The sequence below is a fragment of the Aedes aegypti genome, chromosome 1 (genome assembly GCF_002204515.2).
Source record: "Aedes aegypti strain LVP_AGWG chromosome 1, AaegL5.0 Primary Assembly, whole genome shotgun sequence".
In the NCBI taxonomy this organism is placed as follows: Eukaryota; Metazoa; Arthropoda; class Insecta; order Diptera; family Culicidae; genus Aedes; species Aedes aegypti.
Window position 1 is genome coordinate 72,565,910 of NC_035107.1, and position 23,008 is coordinate 72,588,917.

The 23,008-nt window shown below is 37.7% G+C and overlaps 2 protein-coding genes across 3 annotated transcripts in view; one reads left to right on the forward strand and one right to left on the reverse strand.

Moving 5' to 3' along the window:
* Positions 1-22,871, reverse strand: part of LOC5576370 (integrin beta-PS) — an 88,194-nt gene extending 65,323 nt beyond the window's left edge. Inside the window, exons 1-2 of one of the 2 annotated variants that reach the window (XM_021839733.1) lie at positions 22,579-22,871; positions 21,860-22,523 (exon numbers count right to left, since the gene is read on the reverse strand). In XM_021839733.1, coding sequence (XP_021695425.1) covers positions 21,860-22,523; positions 22,579-22,707 — 793 coding nt within the window. In that variant the 5' untranslated portion in view covers positions 22,708-22,871. The remainder of the gene's footprint in view (positions 1-21,859; positions 22,524-22,578) is intronic. The other variant, XM_021839723.1, reaches the window with a different exon arrangement.
* Positions 1-23,008, forward strand: part of LOC5576371 (zinc finger imprinted 3) — a 65,328-nt gene that overhangs the window by 12,740 nt on the left and 29,580 nt on the right. The gene's annotated exons all lie outside the window — the stretch shown is intronic.

Below are 23,008 nucleotides of genomic sequence, written 5' to 3' on the forward strand. Positions count from 1 at the left end.
GTGACAACAACGTTTCCCGCGAAGTGAAAAGACGTGTTGCGGCTGCGAATAGGGCCTTTTACGGACTACGTAACCAGCTTAGGTCCCGCAGCTTGCAAACGGAAACAAAATTCGCCCTGTATAAAACATTGATTCTTCCGGTGGCTCTCTACGGGCACGAAGCGTTGACGTTGAAAGAGGCAGACCGGAAAGTTCTCGGTGTTTTCGAGCGTAAATTGCTGCGGACAATACTCGGTGGGAAACTCGAAAATGGTGTGTGGCGCAAACGCATGAATCACGAGTTATATCAATTGTACAAAGACGCGAATATTATAAAGCGTGTAAAATACGACAGACTTCAGTGGGCTGGTCACTTAGTGCGAATGTCGGAAGAAAGAATTGCGAAAATAATATTCAGCAGGGAACCAGGTAGAGGTCGGCGGCTTCGGGGAAGACCACGAATACGCTGGCTGTACGCAGTGGAAATGGACCTGGCGACTCTAAACGTTCGGGGCAACTGGAGAAGTTTCTCCCAAGACCGACGAAGATGGAGCTCTACAGGGTGATTACTATATCCTGTCAGTAAAATAAGTAATCATAGAAAAAATATGGTTGTATGAATTTTAATTACCAGTGCATATCCAGTTTTGGACATCTAGAACTTTTACCTCGTTATACACGGGACCCTAACGAAAGGCGGAAACACGAAAGGCGGAATCACGAAAAGCGGAAACTCAAAAGGCAGACTAACTTAGACGTATAACAAAAGGCGGAAAATAACATAAGGCATAATCTAAAAAGGCGGAATCATTTTAAAACGATTTCAAAATGCTTACTTTAGCTTCCAAACAATAATTATACTGAGCTGTTTAAGTTCCCAATCATATCAGCGTTTTCAAAATCACTAAGCGGACTTAGAATTTCTTTTCAAAAACGGTGTTTTTTGTTTTTCAATTTATATGTTTTGGCCAATTAATATATGACAGGTAAATACCGTCCAATGCCCTCCATTACGCTGCGGTGCCACTATAACCGAGAAATATTATCTCGCACCATGTTGATGTTAGGTGAAATAACCGTCGCCTGTTTCTATTTCTTTTATTTATTGTCGCCTGTTTCAGCCTTAGGTTTGCGCTAAATTTTCGATAAATCTAGTCAATATTGTTGCTTTTTCTTCTGTTGCACTACGCCTCCACTGAGACACAGTCTGCTTCTCAGCTTAAAGTTCAATGAGCACCTCCACCGTTATTAACTGAGAGCTTTTTTTTGTCAAAGTTGTCATTTTCGCATACTTTTTTTTTTTTTACTTATCTCGTTTATTTGGCAGGCTCAGGCGCCGTAGGGCATAACAGAGCCGAAATCTTTTCTTTTTTTACATTATTTACATTCTGAAATTTGAACTTATTTTAAAAACTATGTTAGTTTGCGGAAGTTTTAAGGTTAGTGGATACATTTGAAACAGGGAAGGAAAGGATTTTTTGGAATTTCTTAAGCTACTTAGACTACTAAGCTGATGAAGCTTGAAGGGACAGGATGTCCAGATCTGTAATGAAACTAAACAGAAACGGTTTGTGGGAGACAAGACGAGAAGAGGACAATTTGACGGGGAAAAACAGGAAACAGAAAGACAGGGAACGAACACAAAACAGATGGATTAAATTCATATATTCTAAATCAAGGCCCGCCAACACTTCCCTGACAGGTTTCTGCTGTTTTCCTCGGATCCGGAGAGTTTCAGTCAGCTCAGATCTGACGCCACGATGCTCAACGCATCCCCACACAACATGTTCGATATCCTGGTAAGCCACGCCGCAAACACAGAGATTGCTTTCTGAGAGCCCAATACGGTGGGTATGCGCGCTTAACGAATAGTGATTGGACATAAGCCGACACATGACACGAATGAAATCACGGCTCATGCCCAACCCCTTAAACCATGGCTTTTTCGACACCTGTGGAAATATGGAGTGCAGCCATCTACCCATTTCTCCGTCTCTCCATTTCTGTTGCCAGCTGATCAAGGTCTCCCGACGGGCCAATGCAAAAAATTCTTCGAAGGCGATTTGACGCTCGTAAACATCGCCTTCTTTAGCGCCTACCTTAGCCAGAGAGTCCGCTTTCTCATTGCCAGGAATGGAGCAATGCGAAGGGACCCAAGCTAAGGTAATAGTGTAAGAGCGAATTGACAAAGCACTCAATGCCTGGCGTATTCTATTCAGGAAGTACGCTGAGTGCTTCACCGGCTTCATTGACCGAACAGCCTCCAGAGAACTTAAACTGTCGGAAAAAATGAAGAAGTGCTCGGGTGGGAGAGAACTGATGTACTCTAAGGTGTAATGTATAGCTGCTAGTTCAGCAACATATACAGAACATGGTTTTTGAAGCATGAAGGAGGCGCTATGAGAAACGTTGTAAACACCGAAACCAGTGATATCATCCATTTTTGACCCATCAGTGAAGAACTGTCGGTTCTCGCTGACATGCCCGAATTTACTTGCAAACATGGGAGGGATAAACTTTGAACGAAAGTGATCTGGTATACCATGGATATCTTGCTTCATGGACAAATCAAATACTACAGAGGAACCGTCGAATTCTAGGAAGTTATCACGATTGGTGTTAACCGAAGATGGGCTAACCTCCAGCGTCATGTACCAGTAGTACACACTCATGAAACGAGTTTGAGGGTTATGTTCAAGCAGCTTTTCGTAGTTTTCAATAACCAATGGATTGAGAACCTCACAACGGATGAGGAACTTTTTCGCATTCTTATATCGTGTAATTCTACGTTACTAGCCCGAAAGACACTTGCTCGAAAGTAACATTAGCCCGAATGATGGACATAGTCTATTCTTTAAAAAAGAAATATCTAATACATTATCAGTGATTTGTCCTTCTTTTAATCATCGGCTATTCTTTCTGGACTTATCACCTTGAATATGTTTGGCGTCACAAGCCACTTAAGAGCCAGTTGAAATTGATTCTTCTTTTAAACATATACTGTTTTTTCGCCTAATATTGTTGCTAGTGATATTCAAGCTGATCATATTCGTGTTAATGTTATGGCACAGAAAAACAGACGTAACAGCTAGAACAACTACCCATTTGAAACTTTGTCTCGCAAATGTAACTGTGTAATGCTGAAAATGCTGTGCTTGGCAAACCGAGAATCAGGTGGCAGTAGTGTGCAAAAGCGATACGAGCGCTAAGACTGGCCAATCGACCAACCATAAAATATTAGAATTGTGCACAATTTTGCTGTACGATGCACATAATTCGCATGTTCCGTCTGTTTGTCAGTGGTTATAGAATCCTCGCATTCCAAAATGCTACAAAGAAGTGCCTTTGTAGTTATTTTTCCCAATACGGTGCTATAATAGATTTACTACAAACGCCATAATTCGGACCATCGCATTGGCTCATGGAAACATCGAGTCATGGAACAGAAATGCTTTGGAGAGTTGCACAGAATACGAAACTATTAAGTCATATTCTTTACTAAATTTGATTTGTAAACATGTGACATCATTCCTATCGTAGCATTACCACCCGGACAACTAGATCATTTTTTACAAATTTGTTCGAGGTGGATAGGAATGACCTAGGGAAACAGTTATGTTATGTTATGTTATGTAACAGTTACAGTACTGGTCAGAATAAAGTACGCACTGGCCGTTTTTCCATACAAAATGGTCAAGTTTGGAAATCTGAATCTCAGCTTTTAGTGGTCCGATTGATCTGAAATTTTCACCACAGCCTAGATATAACATAGGTTTCACTCAATTAAAATATCACTGCATTTGAAACACAATCTTTTAAATTGTTGAAAATCTCTCAATTTGCAAAAAATTGCAAAATTTAATTTTGAAAATATTTTGAAAACAATCAGTTTTACCGAAAAATGATGTTCTGCAAACTTGTGTGTCTTATCAAATTGTACATTTTTGCAGAAGAACATATTGCTCTAAATATTTTTATTTAAAAATTATTTTTACTTTAAAATTTTGTCATTTTTATCGAAATTTGAGATTTGCGATAATTTAAAAGTTCTTTAATGAAAAACTATGAATTTCTAGCCTAGCAAATTTGAGATTACTTTCAAGCTGCGGGGAAAATTTCAGGTCAATCGGACTACTAGAAACCGAGATATAAGACTCCAAACTTGATCATTTTGTATGGAAAAACGGCCAATGCGTACTTTATTCTGTCCAGTACTGTATGGCCATAGGGGTTCCCTATTTGGCCATATGATAAATTTCGAAATCATTCATATTTGGAATCTTTTTGAATGGTTTACCGTAACGACATATTTAATACCTTACGAGACACAAAAAATAATTCAAAATTTGAAAACAATTTTATTAACACATATAGCGAAATAGGGAACCATTACGTCCATCACTGGTACACCTACTCTATATCACCTTTTTATTATTGTACACCGTAAAAATCTGTTTGAGGGGACCATCATATTAACCATGAAATTTTAGTTTTGGTTTTAGTATGATATCATGAGTCGTTATAAAGTCATGGAACATAGACTCATGGAGGTTTCACTGTAAAAGCAAACCGCAGAATCACTTAAGGCTAATTGAAATTTGGCGGACTTTTTAAACCAGCAGAGCAAACGGCCGGCCGTTTGCTCTGCGGGTTTAAAAAGTCCGCCAAATTTCAATTAGCCTTATGTGATTCCGCCTTTCGTGTTTCCGCCTTTCGTGTTTCTGCCTTTCGTGATTCCGCCTTTTGTGCGTAGTCGCCTTTTGTTAGTTCTGCCTTTCAAAATTCCGCCTTATGTGTTTCCGCCTTTCGTGTTTCTGCCTAACGTAGGACACCCAAGTAATCATAGAAAAAATATGGTTGTATGAATTTTAATTACCAGTGCATATCCAGTTTTGGACATCTAGAACTTTTACCTCGTTATACACAGATCTCCTTCTGTCGGGTGTGAGATCACTGCGTCCATTTTTTTTAGAACTATTGTGATATATATACATAGATATACACAGATAACCAACTATTTTTTTACCTCAAATTCCAGCCACACGCGCGGTTTCAGAAGCATTACAGTTAACACGAACGTTATTCAAAAGCATATATTTTAACCAAAAAAGACATATTTTTTTCGCTAAAATTTTCCATAATCAGTCTTATGCTATTTCCTAGTTAATCTTAAAGATTGTGGTAACATGCTGTTTCAATCAGACAATTTTTCCAGCGGAGTTTAGTCAAAAATACAAATCTGTGGAAAACGTGCGTGCCAGGTGCAATGCCTTTAAAACAACACATATGGCTAAAAACTAAGGTAAATGAAAAAAGATTTAATCTTTACTTTGTCAAAACAAACTTTATAGATATGCAAAACAGGATGTACACTGGAAATTAAAATTCATACATACATCTTTTATCTACGATCATTTACTTTACTGACAGGAATTAGTAATCACCCTGTACAATACGCCCGGCAATGGCGTGATGCTACGATGTAGCCATCAAGTAAGGTAACAGTTTATTCAGCCGAAAAGAGGCTGTAAAACAACATTTTAGCTACCAATGTAACTTACGTACATTCTCCAAGGATTCCAGGAGCATGACATCGACTGATTGCGTGAACTTCGCGCGGAAGTGGAAACTTTGTAACGTGTGCCTGAATGATCACGGTAACGCGGAGCGTAAATTTAGGATGCGCTGCACGATTGTTGGTTGTAGGGAAAGGCACAATCCATTGCTGCATATTCGGTTCGTCTTAACAGCAGCATACTGTTCCAGATGATTCCCGTTACATTGTACTTCCGGGAGAAATCTTTTACCATATTCGAATTTTTAGACGAGGGAGCGTCAGTTACGATGGTGGAGAAGGTACTGGCAGACTAGATGGGTGCAGAAGGCATCCGGATGCCTGAGATCGAGTGGACCAGTGACGTTGTCCACGCCGAAAAGGACTTGAAGCGAATCAGACTGAAGATATCGGCGAATCAGCTGCTGATGAATGAAGTGTGTACCGTAGGTGAATGGCATTGCCGGAACAGTCGTGAGATGCTCGAGCGCTGTCAAAACGTCACGAACACCTCCTGGATCAACCGGTTACACCAAGCTATCGACATGGATGGAGACACCATCTTCTATGGTGATAGGAGGGCCCGATTGGCTTGTCAGATGGATCGGGCCCGGGACATCCTGTCTACTGCGATTCGTCATTGAAGTACGATGTCTTCCACCTACGAGGGCTTGGCCTTGCATGCGACCTCTCACAACAATGAAACGGGGGCAATCGAATACGACATGCTCCGCTATTTCCTCCACACCAGCACAATTGGGGCACGCAGGAGATTCTGAGTGCCCGAACCTATGCAGGTACTGTCTATAGCAACCATGTCCTGACAGAAACTGCGTCAGGTGGAAGTTCACTTCTCCATGGTTTCTACTATACCAATCTGACACATTTGGTATTAGCCGATGGGTCCATCTACTCTTAGTGGAGTTATCCCATTCCTGCTGCCAGCTTCTGAGCGTTTCCTCTTTACACGCGGCGCGGACTCCTCTGGTACCCCTTTGGTTGAAGCATTGAACATCTTCCTTGATGATGAGCCCGATGGGCGTCATCCCGGCTATGATGCACACGGCCTCTTTAGATACCGTCCAGTATGCACTATGGTGCAATCACCTACCGAGATAAGCGCCCGTTGCTCGGACTTGCGGTTGTTGACCACCACCACCTCAGTCTTGTGACGGGCCAGTCCTAGTTTTCTAGACTTCATCCATTCCTCAACTATGGAAATAGAGTGCGCTGCTGTCAACTCTACTTCCTCCATCGATTCACCATAGACCACTAGGGTGATATCGTCGGCGAAGCCAACAATCTTAACACCCATCGGAAGGGGCAGCCTTCAGTGTTGGGAAACTCGTGAGTACTCACTGAAAACTGCAAACTCGCTCGCGAGTATGAGTTGTACAGCTTGAACTCTCGCGTGAGTATACTCAGGCGTTAGTTTCAGTTGTACAGCTCATACTCGGGAGTGAGTTTTCGACTAACACTTACTCACTCGTGAGTAATTTTTTTTTTTTTTTTTTTTTCATCTTTATTAACGTGTTTTTTAACATTATGCTAGTTAATATTGTAAATATTCTAAAAGCTTGCGAATGGCCCAAATAAATAATAAGTAATAAGTAAGGCTATTCTTGGGGTGACCTTATTCAAATGATAAGATGAACATTTTATTCTGAAAACTTTTTGATGCACGCAAAACGTTATTATATTGCAATTTTAATGAAAACTTTCCGTTTTACGGTTTCACGAAAAGCTACCGCAGCTGTCATATCACTGATTAGTATTGTTAAATCATCAATAGGCTTCAATGATACCTTGGATACCGTCTTGATGATTGTTGTTTGTTGCTATTTTTCATAGCGTTTTCTCTTTCAAACATACTACGATTGGATTGTTTGCTTCAATGATAGAATGATTTCGAAGTCTGCGGTAGAACTTTGACAGCTGTGGTAGAACTCTGCGGCTACCGTAAACTAGAAAATTTTCTCAACAATCGTAATAATATAAATTCTTAACACAAACTGCTCTACTGGGTCTGATTCTTCTTTTTAACTTTATGTACTTATGAGCATTTTCACAATTATCAACTAATAGCTTTATTTACCAATTGACTATTTTTGCATATCATAAGATAGAGTACCAATAGTACTCTTTGCTCTAGGAAGAAGAGAAAATTTCCTACTTAATTATGTTTCTGAAAAACTTATGATTTTGAATTTTGTCCAAACATTTTGAACAGGTGACAAAAGTCGGAATCAAAAATATTAGCATATAAATAGATATAACTGACACAGTATGATAACCTTCACTTGAACCTACTTTTGTCAGAAAAAATATGCAGTTGTTTATGTTTCAAACAATTTTTCGAACAATATTCAACTCACAAGTAGTCACGTTTGAAATAAATTCCTAGACTGGTCATTTCCATGTACTATCTTTGGTAAATTTCAATTTTAAGCTTTGAACAAACAAAAAAGGTGAAACATTTGGATATCCAGTATATTACACACTGCTCGAATCAAACATATATCATTGCCTGTCTATGTCCATAAACCGGTGTTCTAAAGGACATACTAGTCAGGAGTAGTTTACTTCCTTTAACTTATGTAAATCATATATGTAATATAAACACATTCTAAAACATCGATTTTTTAAATTCTACATCATTTTTGTAAATTTTACTACCTCTGAAATGCTGAGGGTTACTAAGCTTCTTTGTTTGTCATATACTTTGCTAAAAAAGATGAATGACCCCAGGGCAGTTCAGCTCACAATGTACAGTGACCGGCACAAAAAAAGATCCACTCTCAGTTTATAAGAAAATTGCTTCAAACTTGTGATTTTTTTGAAACTTATTTTTATTTCTGTTTATGTAACAGAAAAGTAAACTTCCAAACTTCATTTTGTCATAGAAACATCATTGATTTTTATTAAAAAGAAAATTTAAAAAATCATATCGCTTTATACTTAGGTTTTTGAGTATGACAGAAAAAAAGATCCACTTCACGTTTTTTTACAAAACAATAACAAAAAAAAATCAAAACAAATCATTAGTACTCAATATGACCTCCTTTGACCTCAATCACCAACTGAAGACGCTTTGGCATGCTTTCGGAGGTGCTGTTGGTCTAAATCGTCCCAAGCCTTTTGCAGGGCTGCAAAATACGCCTGTTTATTTGTAACACCAGTTTTATCCACCTTGTTGTCAAGTATTGCCCAGAGATTTTGAATGGGATTCAAATCGGGGCTCTGGGGTGCCATTCCATGGATTTGATGCGGGTTGACCTGAAGAATGCTCGTTTTTTTTTCGCCGTGTGTTTGGGGTCGTTGTCTTGCTGAAAGGTGTTATTATTCTCCAGTCCCATTTTAAGCATCGATTCCTCCAGATTCTCACACAATATGTCGATGTACCCTTCTGCCGTCATAATGCCGTTGATTTGGGCCAAGTTTCCCACGCCAAACCACGAGAAACAGCCCCAAACCATAATGTTTCCACCGCCATGCTTCATTGTTGGTTGGAGATGTCTATCCTGGAGCTCCTCACAGCTCTTCCGCCAAACTCTTAGTCACCGTTTCTTGTTGAAGAGCTCAAACTTTGACTCGTCTGACCAGATGACATGCTTCCAGAACTCCAGGGGCTTGTTGATGTGGTTTCTGGCGAAGAGGAGTCGTTTATGTTTGTTGACCTTGCTGATCATTGGTCGCTTTTTAGCAAAATAGCTCTTCAATTCCCGTTCTGCCATGCGTCGTCGAATAGTACGTTCGGAAATCGTCAAATCTAGCCTTTCCTTAATCGCACGCACGGTTGTGCGTGGATCTTTCTTGATTTGCCGGATGATCAGGTCGTCGGTTCGCGCACTGCTCTTGCGTTTTGATCCTCTCCCCTTTCGATCAGCAACACTTCCGAACTTTTGGTGCTTCAGTATTATCTTTTGCACTGCGCCACGGCTCACTCCAAACTTCTCCGCTATTTTTCGTTGTGATAGGTTGCGCTTAGCATCACGCAAAATAAGGTTTCGGATCTGCATTGAAATTTTGCCTCCGCCCATTTTTCCACAGCTTCCACAGCTTCAAAACCAATTCTTTTGAACACTTGCAGTTGACTTAAGAGCTCTACAATTTATGTTGTCGACAAACAAAAACAATGAAGTGTTAAAACCGGGGGCTCACCAACGTAAATTACACGAAAAATTAATTTTACGGTAGTGGATCTTTTTTTCTGTCATACTAAAAAAAACTAAGTAAAGAAAAAACTTATAATTTTTTATTTTTAGAAAACAAAATCAATCATGTTATTATTCTGAAATGAAGTTTGGAGGTACCGTCAAACGGGGCTTCTTTTGACATTATTTCCACATTCTTTCACTTTGAGAATTTGTAACTCTTAGAATTATGGATGGATATTGATAATTTTTGCCTATATTCAAGTTGTATATGTTCGTACCAAATGTGCAAAATATGAGGCATATCCATCAAGAAATAACAAAAATACTTGAATAGCGAAAAAAGTGTGTCCTTCAAGACAAAAAAGGGGCTACTTTGGACATTTTCACAATTTGCTAATGAAATGCTTTTTCCTTATAACTTTCAAACTGATTCAATGGAGTGTCGTCCGCTGTGATGTTATTGAACGTTTTTCATTGATAAACTTAATGTAGAAAACAGCAAAGCAAGAATCAATTACACATATATAACAAATTTCAACGAAACATGCCATTCACTATTCTCATTTGAAGTATGAAACTTAAATTTTCAACTTCCTCTTAAATGGAACTATCAGTTACGAATACTCGATTTTCAAGTTGACATAAACGAACGACGTTACTACTAGGTACTGCGATGATAAATGAGCTATGTACAAAAACTCTTTTTTTCTATTCTTACTGTTATATGAACGATATGTAGAAGGATCACATTAATACCGGTATCTAATTTACTATCAGTATTTAATTTTCATTAAAAACGCAATCTATGAAGTAAAGTTTCGCAAGAACGTAAAGAAGTAAGTTTGCTTTTGTAATATGCTTTTAGCTTCTTAGCAGTTTAGAGCTGGCTTAAGAACAGTTTAATTTAAGCATTTGAAAGTTGCAACTGTTCTGTACTACAAATTCATGTAAAATATGACGAAAAATAGTTTTTTAGAGATTATGCTGTGAATTTGGCATTGGTACGTATTGAAATATGTGTGTTTTATGGCTATTCACTTGAACAAACATTTATTTTAATTTTCATGATGTAAAATACACAAACCAAAACATTATAATAAAATAAAAGTCGCAAAAATAACACCTTTGATCAATTATTTTAATAAAACAACAATTTTAAGCAAAACAAATCACAATATTTTCATGAAATATGACGATTCGATAGTTTTGTGATGCTCACAATAAGTTTCCACGACACGGGGTAAAATTCAAAACAATGTTTGTATAGCCAATGTTTTATACCTTGTGAATATTTATTCGAGCTGTTTTTAAATGTTTTCTTGTTTATCCTGTTATTGTTGATGTTGTTCCAAGAAAAAATCATGCCTAGTGGTAGAGCATATATTGGTTAATAAAAGTGCTAAAGACACAAAATCGCTCAGATTAATATTTACGCTGCTAATAAATACAAAAGGTGAGTGTCCAAAGTAGCCCCTGGAATCAAAAGTAGCCCCGTCCGACGGTATATGTGACTTTTACATTAATTGAAATTATGATAAGTTTAAAAAAAAATCACAAGTTTGTGCAAATTTCGATATATGCTTGGGGTGGATCTTTTTTTGTGCCGGTCACTGTATATATTAAAATTAAACACATTAAACGGGTTGGCCACCTGCCATATTTTTGAATCGACCGTTGAAAACGTGGTCGATGCACAATGATGAGAGTGTGACGTCTGTTTGTCTGTGATTGAATCATCGACACCACGAAGGAATATATGGTTGTCACGATTCTCTTATAATAGTATTGCTGTGTGCGTTTGAAACGCAAATATCAAATGCGGGAACACAGAACGCGGTAAGATTTTTCACAAGAAATGCGATGTCAAAGATAGGTTTTTCTATCTAGGTCAGCGGTGAATTATATAATCGTAGCTAGGAGTCCTCTGATTGGTTTGTGTTACCGCATTTGGAGGACATTTATTCAAGATTTGCACCTCAAATGCAAACAGCAATAGCAATCATATGAATAAACAATATAGATGGCCGGGTTTCACACTTTTCAAACCCGAACCCGAATCATTTTATTTCTTCAAACCCGCACCCGATAATTTGGGTTCGAGGGCTCGGTTTGGATTTTTTTTTCCGGATTCGGGTCGGGTTTGAAAACCCGTTACCCGACCATCTCTAAAAACATCCTTGGTCAATTTTTGGTATATCGATCAGGCTGTATTTTGTTATTCATATTTTAAAGTATACATATTACATAAGTATTATGAATATTATAATTTTATGCGCAAAAATATAAACAAGAAAAATAATTTAAAAGAATAAAGTTTGGGCGCATTGCTTTTATTTTTTTTTACTTTGAAAGTGATTGCTAAGTAAAAAATACAATAATTTTTACAAGTATTTTTTCACCGCTATCAAACAAAAACTACTTACATCAAACTGCTTAGACAATCAACTGGTTTCTTCTGCCTCGGATCTGATTTGAGTGAAAATTAGCCAAATTTAGATTGATTTATGATTCCGCGTAATTTTCAATTTAAGCGTTACGTAATAAATGGACGCAAATGAAAATACTAAAATTTGGTTTGATTTAACGCTAAATTGAGTTGTTTCTATACAAGCTTTAGAAAAATTACAGTTACCAAAATTTAGCTTATTGTGCTAAAGTGCCATCCCCAACCCTTGGGTAAATGCAGTTTTCATCACTGATGACAACATTCGTGAGGAATAAAAAGCATACTAAGAGATTTTGGGTTCAAATAATAATCGGTTTACTGGATAAACTCAAAATTTTGGTAATTTTTTTCGCCATGTGGAGAATAATATACAATCGCTGTGAATAAACGTACAATATAACGTACAAGTTACAATTATTGTATTATTGGATCATAACACTACCGCAATAATAAAAACCTGAGACAAAACGTATCTGAATTTCGTGCCAAAACTAATAAGCCGCTGATTGGTGTGCCAAACAGCGTTGCCAGCAATATTTTGTGCGACAACTTCAGCACCAGCTTTTTTCGCTCTCCTTTTCAATTTTCATTAATTCATACCAGTTTTCTGACAACACATTAGATCATAAAAGAGGAATAGAAATCTAACAAGAAGTCAGGTGTCACATGTATTAGATAGAAACGAACAAAACAAGTGAACAATATTTCTGATTTTTTTTTATTCATTTGGGACCTTTATGAGAACAGTGAGCACATGTGACAGTCGTATAACGAACCGCAGCTAGATTCAACGTTGAAAATTATACATTTCTTAACGTCTGTTCCTAAAACAGCACTATTGAAATTTCTATATTGAAAAAATATGCAAGCTTGCTATTACCACATAACAGTAAAAATAACCAAACAATAATCAGAGGCCCGTGGATATGGTTTAATGAGAATAATCTTATCATTCAGTATCTTTATCCTTATTGTCAACATTTTCTCAACGGTCCTTCTTTATACCTCATTAGTGTAGAAACCAAGCAAAATATAATAAATTCCGAACTTTTTTCTGATCAGAAATCTTTATTCGGAAACGTTGCACACGAGTTTTCTAGAACAAACTTGCAAAATACATTAGGTTTGCTGAAAATATTTAAATGCGAAATTGCGTATAAATTAAGCGTGAATTCAATTTAATGAATACGAGAAATACGAAGAGGCATGAGCAGCCAATTGAACCGTCATAAAGCTTCCAATCCAAATCAACATATGAGATGGACAAGATGCCAATCACAAACAAAATTTATGTAAAGTACCGCGGGGGAGGTGGATATGGGATAAGTGAAAATAATTTGCATAGTTTACTGAATATATGAATTAACGTTTCAAACTCATGCGTAAACCTTTGAGGCCATTCAGAACATTGCGATAGGTAAGAGATTCCTACTTATGTTATTGTTCATCAGGATGCCTTAACTAATGTTGAGATTAATAGAAATCGTGAATATAACTGTTAGTTTTTCAACTAATTGTTCAAAACGACAAACTTGGTGGCAAGTGAAAAGTGATGACAAAAAATAGGCAAAAACTTTTTCTGTATTTTTTTTAGTTTTACATAAAAATACCTTATACCATTTTTACTAATATTTCAATTCAATATCAATGACATAAATGCATTCAAAAAAAGTTTCATTATTATTTAATGGAAAGTATTTGAACACAACCGGACTTCCACCATTATAACTTGTTTATCTATGTTTAAAAACTAACTCTAAATTCAGTAAAGTTTAAACAACCATACTAAAAAACGGCATACATACACGCTGAAGTCGATAGCAGCTGTAAACATATACAATCTTCCACCTAGACTATATAGAACATACTAATGTACAATTTTATTTTGCTTTGGGAATTGGTTACTCACCATACTCACAAAGAGTACGAGAGTGAGTATTTTTTTACTCGCGAGTACGAGTTTCCCAACACTGGCCTCAGTACGTCATCGTACATCGCATTCCATAACAGCGGGCCCAGGATTGAACCTTGTAGGAATCCATGAGATTTTCCAAAAGAAATTTAGTAGAGATTTTACCGGAGGATTTTTTGTAGACATTTCCCGTATGTGAACCATAGAGAAATTGTTACGATAATTTCTGATGAAATTATTGCAAGAATTCGTGGTAGAATCTCTGGAAGAATTCCAAGAGGAGCTCTTGGAGAAATTCCTGCATGATTTTAGAAGCCCAGAACGAATCTCTCTAGAAATCCACGAACAATTTTATTTTTGATTTTGGAATGGTGTCTATTTAGATCTGGATGAAAAATCATGAATTTTGAGCTGTCTCATGATGGAATTATATGATGGTCTGAAAATGTCCACTTCAGGAGCCGTTTCCGAAGTACTCCGACTAGATCCGGTCAAATCTAGATGTTGGTCCACTTGATGCTCTTGTAAATCGGAATGAAAAACCAAATTTGAACCGTCGTACCACACATGCGTATAAACTGCTGAATATAATATGTACCAGCTCCTTCTGAAACCGGTTCCATGTGTCCTTGTGCCATTGTGCCCAGAAAAAAATATCCACAGTTCTATTCTAGGGTTCCATATCGTATAGGGAGTCGGATCCTATTCTTGGCACTTTTGATTCACTTAGACAGTGGCTTTTTTTGAAAGCTACTGAGCTCACATTTGGCTACAATATGCCTCGTATTTAAGTGCTGCTTTTTGCCAAGTTTTAGACAATTTGGCCGAGAAAAACCCCCTCCTTGTCAAAGTGAATCATGTAAGTGCCTGAATAGCTCTGCACCATAACAACCATAGCTAAAATAACGAAGATCGGTTCAAAAATGGATTTTTGAGAGCGTTTCAAAATTACGGGTCATTTGTCACCCTTAATGCACAATACCGGGCATTTTCTTAGCGGCATTCAGTCTCAACGGCAATCAGAACTAAAATATTTCTTCTACGCCCAACGTTTCGATTGCATTTTCAATCCGTTGGGCGTAGAAGAAATATTTTAGTTCTGATCGCCGTTGAGAATGAAAGCCGCTAAGAAAATTCCCGGTGTAACTCATAACAGTCGAAAGCATCCAATTAATGCACAATGTGTAATTTTTTTTCTAATGCGTTAGGAAGATTAAAGAATTGAAATTTAAATTAGTTCCGTTGTTAGATTAATTCCATGTTCTCCAAGAATTCAACCTGGATTTTAAAAAAAAAATATCTCAAACAAATCATAGAGTACATCCAGTGATTCTTCAATCAATTTCGCTAGGATTCCGTGTAGGATTCCCGTATAGGGCATTTTAAAGGAGTTCAAGCAATAATTTCTCTAATAAGTGAAGGCATAACTGATTTCTTAGGGTTTTCTTCCAGATTTTTTAAAGTTTTGTTTTCAAGATTTCAATCAAGAATTGATCTAGATTTACCTTTTGAAATTACTCCAGAGGTTTCTTCAGAAAAGCTAAGATAAATTCATTGAGAAGTTTCCAAATAGAAGATCTGGAAGAATTTTCCAAGCGATATTTCCATGGAATCATCGAAGACTTTTTTAAAAAACTACTTCATAAATCCTTGAAAAAATCCGGAAATTATCGATAAAACAGATTTTATAGTAATGTCTGCTGAAACATTTGTAGAAATCCCTGATGCTTGCGAGGATCTCTGAAAAACACCCTAACTTTTGAGAGAATCTTGATGGAAGATATATTTCTCAGATAATGATTTTGGAAAATAATCAATTTAATTCCTGGATAAAATCATGCAGGATTTTCTGGAGGCATTCCATGGAAAATATTGAACAGAAATCCCTGAAGAAACTTGTGTAGGAATGGTCGGAATAATTGCTGTAGTATTTGCTGGTGTGAAACCTCATATGAAATTTTGAACAATCTATGGAAATTTTACTTAAAAATTACTAGAGAATTAGTTGTAAAAACTGCAGGAGTATTCGTAGATGAAATGTTCACGAAATTGTTAGATACATTTTGGAGTAACTTAATGTCAGATCACTGATCTTAGATTTTCAAAAACCATACCGGAATTAATTTTGGAGCAATTCCTGTAGAGGAAAAACAGGGTGGTAGTTGATCCCTAGTGATTTATCCTACCTTCGTTCTGGTCACGATCTTCAGATTATCGTGATTCGTCAACATTCGTATTGATAAAGTGGAGGGACATGGTTGAAATGGAGTTTAAAAGAAACGAATGTCAGAACAGGTATCCACCGGCGACGCCAAACGGACCAACGTAATGTGGTGTAATTTGGGATTTGTGGATTGAATACTGATATTTTTTGCCAAGCATCAATATGGGTGACTTTCGAGGATAGCGAAACGTAAGAGGGGTTAGGACAAGGTTGTGGATTTACTGGGTAAATCCATCACATTGAGGTTATGACTCTGTGTCTTGTCAGGAATAGGGTCTGATTGGTATGGTAGTATGCAATAGAGTTCGGAATTGATAGACAGACTTTGAGGAAAGAAGTTTTGAACGTAAGGCAGCAGCACCTTGGATCTTGGAGGGCGCAGGTCTGGAGAGTTGGGCAGCTGTTCATACTAGGTTACATTACGTAGAAAGTGGAATCTGTTTTGCCGTGCACAAATTATGGGAAGAATTTGAAAATGTTTTCTTGTTCAGATTGGGTAACGCAAGAGAGGATTTTTAGCTCTGCGTTATATTAGGAGGATATTATAGTGCATGGTCTACTGATGACTGTGTATTTTAAGGGTGATCGAATGAAAGCTTTGTTGAGTAAAGTTACCGTTGAATTTTTGCAGTTCGTAATTGTTTTGAAATGTTTGTCGGACAATAAGAAAATTTTCTAGGGTATTTGTTTGGATGCTAATGCATTATATTGATAAATCTAATTGTTCGTATCACACGCGAAGCATAGCATAACCCAATGTATAATGAAATTAGGTTCGAAGAAAGGATTAATATTTGATCACTTAAACTTTACGCTGCAAGATATTCTTAATCGTTTTTCTTTTCTTCTGATGTACAGGAATAACTGGTATATTTAGCTAAAATAATGAACAATCATACGCATAGAGCCTACGGGTCATGCAGTTAGGATTCAAATTAAAATAATATTGCGCATTTCTTTCACACCACAGGTTTATCGCAGAAGTTTTTACATGTGCGGAGGCGTTGGTAGAGGTGCGCGATTGCGTCGAGTCGGGTCGGTGTTTTCAGCGGACTCATTTTTCGCAAATCGAAGAATGAGTGCTCTGAGGGCATCAACATGATTCGATAAGGTCCCACACTTTTATTTGCGCTTTTGCACTTGTAAATGTCTTACTAAATAGGAATACTTTGTGTTAGGGAAAGTGCAGGAGAATAAAATATAATTCATTAGAATTTTCTGATAGAGGCAGAGTTCACATGTTACTTAGGTATTTAAAAGCAAATGAGAACCACATTAAATAATAGATAAACACTAATGGTCATATTTTTATATTTTCATTTCATCGCGGTCCTCATTGCTCGAGCGGAGACGACAAAACTCGAGGTGGATAGAATCGACGCAACTACGACACGGAAAAGAAACAGATGAGAAACTATCGATACATTTATTCAACTATAAAAACCACGTTTTAACGTAATGACTTTATTTCTTCTCGTTTCAGCAATCCAACAACCAAACCATCTCTACTATCTTTTCATTTCCTTTTCGTTACATTTATAGTCCCTCTGGCACTGAATCGAATGACGCATTCCGCTTTTTATTAGCGATGTCTTTGCTGTACGTTGAGCATGGTGTCGGAGGTGATGTGCTGTGTAGAACATCGGATGTTCTACACGGCACGCTACTTCCGGCATTCTGTTTGGCGTGCGGGATAGGCAGTGCTAGTGATGATATGAAGGCCGCTATTCGGTTTAGTGGCAGAGGGACTATATCTATTTAATGTATCTGAAACTTGTGGGACCGCTTTAATTCCGGCGCCTGCTTGTGGAAGATCCCGGTGTGCTAAACGGTATAGGACATGTTAACGGGGGAGGCTTGGTAGGTCCTCACCCAGCCCGTGTCTAGATGGGCGGATAATTGTCTGCCAGGGTGTGGATTGAGCAATTACAATTCCTGTAGAGGAAAAACATATATGAATTCATGAAGGAATTTATATGAAAATAGTTGGAGAAACTTAAAAAAATAGCGTAGGTCTTGGCGTAGGTACTGCTTGAAGAATCTTTGTCGGGATTCCTAAAAAAACTTTCTTTAAAAACTATGGAATAAATCCTTAGAAATTTTCTTGGAAGAACTCTTGTAAGAATTTTTGGAAGATCTGCTAGAGAGACTACTGGGAAAATCGGTAGAAAAATTTCTGAAGGAAATCCAGGAGGGTATTTAGAGTACCTTATTGCCTTAGAAATTCTTGGTATTTAGAATCAGAATTCATGAGGGGCCTTCCCTAGCCGAGTGGTTAGAGTCCGCGGCTACAAAGCAACTGCTCCCATGCCTCCATCCAGGATTTCGTTTAGAATTCAATCAGGAACTTCTCTAAGGATGAAGGTTTCCGATGAAGGAAATTATTCCAAGGAAATTCGTCCAGGTACCCAAAAACCCATACTATCTAAAGGAAATCCAGTTATAATCTCTGATGAACCTTTTGTAGCAATTCCAAATGAACTCCTGCCCGGATCTCTAAAAGTACTCTTGAGGAAGTCCTTGAGGATTTTCCACATAAAATGCTAAGATAATCGTTGAAAAAAAAAAATGAATTAGTGTATAATATTTTGCAAGATTTTCTGAAGGAATTCCTTGACAATTAATCAAACTAAACCGAGTATACCTTTGCATCTTCATGGGAACTAAACCAAAAGTGAAACCTAAAACCGACTACCGTAAAATCGGGTGTAATTGTTCAGAAGGGTGAAATTGATCATCGTATCACACGATTTTATTTATTCCTAATGAAGCACAAATATCAATGTAAGCTGCAGTAAATGAACGTTTTTTTGTCGTAGCTATTGTCGAATTGTGTGTTGTGAAGTTTTTTGCGTTAAAGAATGTTTATTGCTATGAAAATAATGTAAAATTTCAAAATCATGTACGGTGCAGTGTTTGTCTATAAACTCTAAGCAAGGATTTGAACATGGTATAAACCTGATAGTTTGTTAAGATGCTTAATATATATCCTTAAACCAGATTTCATCACCAAAACTCGTACCAATTCGCTCATATGGTTGAAATAATTGAATTTGTGGTAGATATCATTGAATTCCTTAGGAAATTGCATACATTTAGGCGTTTTTCGCGTAATTGTTGAAATTTAACTATGCATTATTTATATAAATATGGCATTGTTAAGAATTTGACAAGTAGATTCGGATTCAGAGAGCTCAAATTTATCATGTAGAGTTGATTTGAAAACTAACAATAATGGCATTGACAAGTGATCAATTTCATCCCGAAATGAGATCCCCTGATTTTTTATTTTAGAGATATTTATTAAGGCGAAGTAGGCCATCATTGAAATTTGTACGCGTCGTTGATGATAGTTGCTAATTCATCTCACGATTTCAAATCAAAGAAAATCAGTTGGTTTAGCATTGACACAGCTGAAAAAGTATCAGCATACTTTTTGCATGTCAGCGTGTACAGTGATACTTTTTCAAGTCAATATAAACTATCAAGAATGAGTTTTATAACTTTGAAATGCAAGCTGAAAAGTCATTATTGTTGCCAAAACGAATGACGGGCTACTTAGCCTTAACACTAAAATTACATTTGTTAGAAAATTTCAGTGCATGAGTCGATGAGGCTCACTTTCGTACTTGTTTTCCTGCGTTTAGTTTTTTGGCATTGTTAACATTATAGAAAACAGACTAGAAAAACCGTGAGAAATTATCAATTTCACCCGAAATTACGGTATGCCTTTGCTTTTTTATGGGAAGGAGATTTTGTTAGTGGGAAGGATTCAGAAGCTACACATGCTGAATTCACCTTGATAAGTGCGCATCACTTTGATGTAACCTCAAATTAGGAAGTCATCTATTTACATAGTCTTCTTCTATTATATTATTCTGAACACAAAATATGACGACACCTCTGGTGACGAACCATTCAAAGAGTTTATAAATACAATATAGGACATTAAGAGATTTGATTCATGAATGGGGGTGTTCCTAAGCGAGTGGTCCGCGGCTACAAAGCAAAGCCATGCTTAAGGTGTCTGGGTTCGATTCCCGGTAGGTCCAGGATCTTTTCGTAAAGGACATTTCCTTGGCTAAATTTCCATTACTTCCCTGGGCATAGAGTATCATCGCACTTGCCACACAATATCTTCTTCTACTTCTTCTTCTTGGCATTAACGTCCTCACTGGGACAGAGCCTGCTTCTCAGCTTAGTGTTTTTATGAGCACTTCCACAGTTATTAACTGAGAGCTTTCTTTGCTTAAGTTGCCATTTTCGCATTCGTATATCGTGTGGCAAATACGATGATACACTATGCCCAGGGAACACACTAAGCTCATACGGTGAATTTCACCGTAATCTCAACAGCTGAACAGTTCGGTGAAATAAAACACAGTGATTCCGTCGAAATTTTACGGATTCCGGTGGTTTTCACCGAATACTGTAAAAAATCACCGTTCTCCGTTAATTTATTTCACCGAACTGTTCAGCTGTTGAGATTTTACAGGAATCCGTAAAATAATTTAAGTGTGAAGTAAAGGAAATTTCCATTACCGACCGGGAATCGAACCCAGACAACTTCAGCATGACTTTGCTTTGTAGCCGCGGACTCTAACCGCTCGGCTAAAGAAGGCCCTCAATATACGAATGCGAAACGCCACACAATATACGAATGCGAAAATGGCAACAAAGAAAGCTCTGATTTAATAACTGTGGAAGTGCTCATAACAACATTAAGCTGAGGAGCAGGCTATGTCCCAGTGAGGACGTAATGCCAATAAGAAGAAGATGAATCAAGTCACTTATTGTTGTATAAAAAGAACGTCAAACTAATCTTTTTTTTAATAAATGCATAAGTACAACATTCAAACTGTTTTCACGATATTGATTTGAAATAGAAGCATGAAACGAGCTCACTATTTAATAATCCATCGTCAACAGGGCAGCACCAAAATACTTTCAATTTCTTCACCAACACACCTAACGCAAACGGGCTAAATGAATAACGAACTGTCTTGCTTGGGCTTCACGAAGCAATGCTCTAAAAAAGCACTAAAGGATTCCCTTCAAAAACTCTAAAATAAACCTTTGTGGATGTTCTTGGAAGAACTTCTATTGAAATTTTTGGGTGATCACCTTAGAGTATCAACAGTAGAAATTGATGGAGGAAAATCAGGGAGAGTCCATTATTTTTTAGAGGAATCCTTGTGAAAATTACTGATGCATTGGAAAGCTCAGGCAATCTTGAATTGAATTCTGTAAAAAAATCTTCTAAGAATTCCTTGAAAACACGATGTATAAATTTCTGTACGATTTCCTGGAAGAATTGCTCTCGAAGCCGACGAAAGTATTCCAGTAAAAATATATGGATATATAACTCGAAAAATTCCTGAAACTTTTTTTTCGAGGAATCGGTTCCTCTGGAGTCTCTAGAACGTTGTACCAAAACTTACTGCAAGCCGTAAAAGGAAAAAAATGGCTTTAGAGTTTATTTTTGGTTAGAATAGAGACTTTAGAGACATTCTATTGAAAATAGAGACTTGAATTTAAATAGATAGCTGCTACCTACCGTGCGCACCCATTTTCCCCCTTAGCTCACCTTCAGCATTGCCGTAATTCCTCTTGCACGCTTCACAGCGAAACGTTTCCGGATTGTTCACCCACTGGACATGTTGGTACAGCCGTATTTTCTTGTAGAATCGATTCCCACAGCACACGACGAAAGCCTTCTTGTTCCCGTGCGCCTCGGATGCATGCTTCAGGAACATTGTGAACGTTAAGCTGGTCGTCCCGCACTGCTCGCAGGTGTACTTCACGTGCTCCCGGATGTATTCGTCCTCCTTCCAGCGCTCTTCCTTCGTCTTGGTTCTGGGATTGTTTTGCATAGCCACTTCTAGGTCTTTCAATTCGTTTTCTGTATCGCTTTGTTCCGAATCACTTCCGGCATTCATTTCCACAGCCCAAGCTGAGGCTTCTTCTTTGACGACGTCGGCGATAATGTCCTCCTGGCCATCCATTGTCTCATCCCAGGAATAAGCTTCCGGTTCTTGTTTGATACCTTCCGTCATCGAGTCATCATTCTCGTCCAGGAAATCGAACGCTTCCTCATTTTGTGGTTCGCTTTTGACCAAGACTTTTGATGGGGACATTTCGCCGCTGGAGCCTCTCTCGTACAGTTTCTCAACGGTTTCATGGAATCGATGGAAGCTGTCGACCTGCTTCCAGCAGGGCAGACAAATGTGAGCCTGACGGATGTCATCTTTCTACAATTTAGAATCAACGATAAAGGCACCCCACTATTTCAAGAAACATTCTTACCGTGAACCAGAAGTGCTTACTCAAAGCACCCTCAATGCCACGGGTTTCTTCGCTTTGTATCCTCAAAAGTGATTGATTTTTACTTTGGAAACAGGTCAAACAATGTTCATTTGCTAATGCTTGCATCATTTCTCAGAATAAGTTCCTTGACTTGATAAAAAGTGTAAACTAACAAGTTACCGTAAGAATAAATAAACAAATTACAAATTACAAATAAGTCGACGTTTTTCACCATAAATCACAAAATAATCACGAAACGAAATGCGCGAAAATCGTAATTGTTGTTTATTTTGGAAATAAAAATGATGCGAACGGTGGAAACAAAACAAAATGCAAAACGTCTCTCTGATAAGGAGAAATGTCAAACGAGGGGTCGGAAAAGGTGTAATCGTCGTGATCAGCAGCTTTTCTTCCTACACGGAGACGGAAT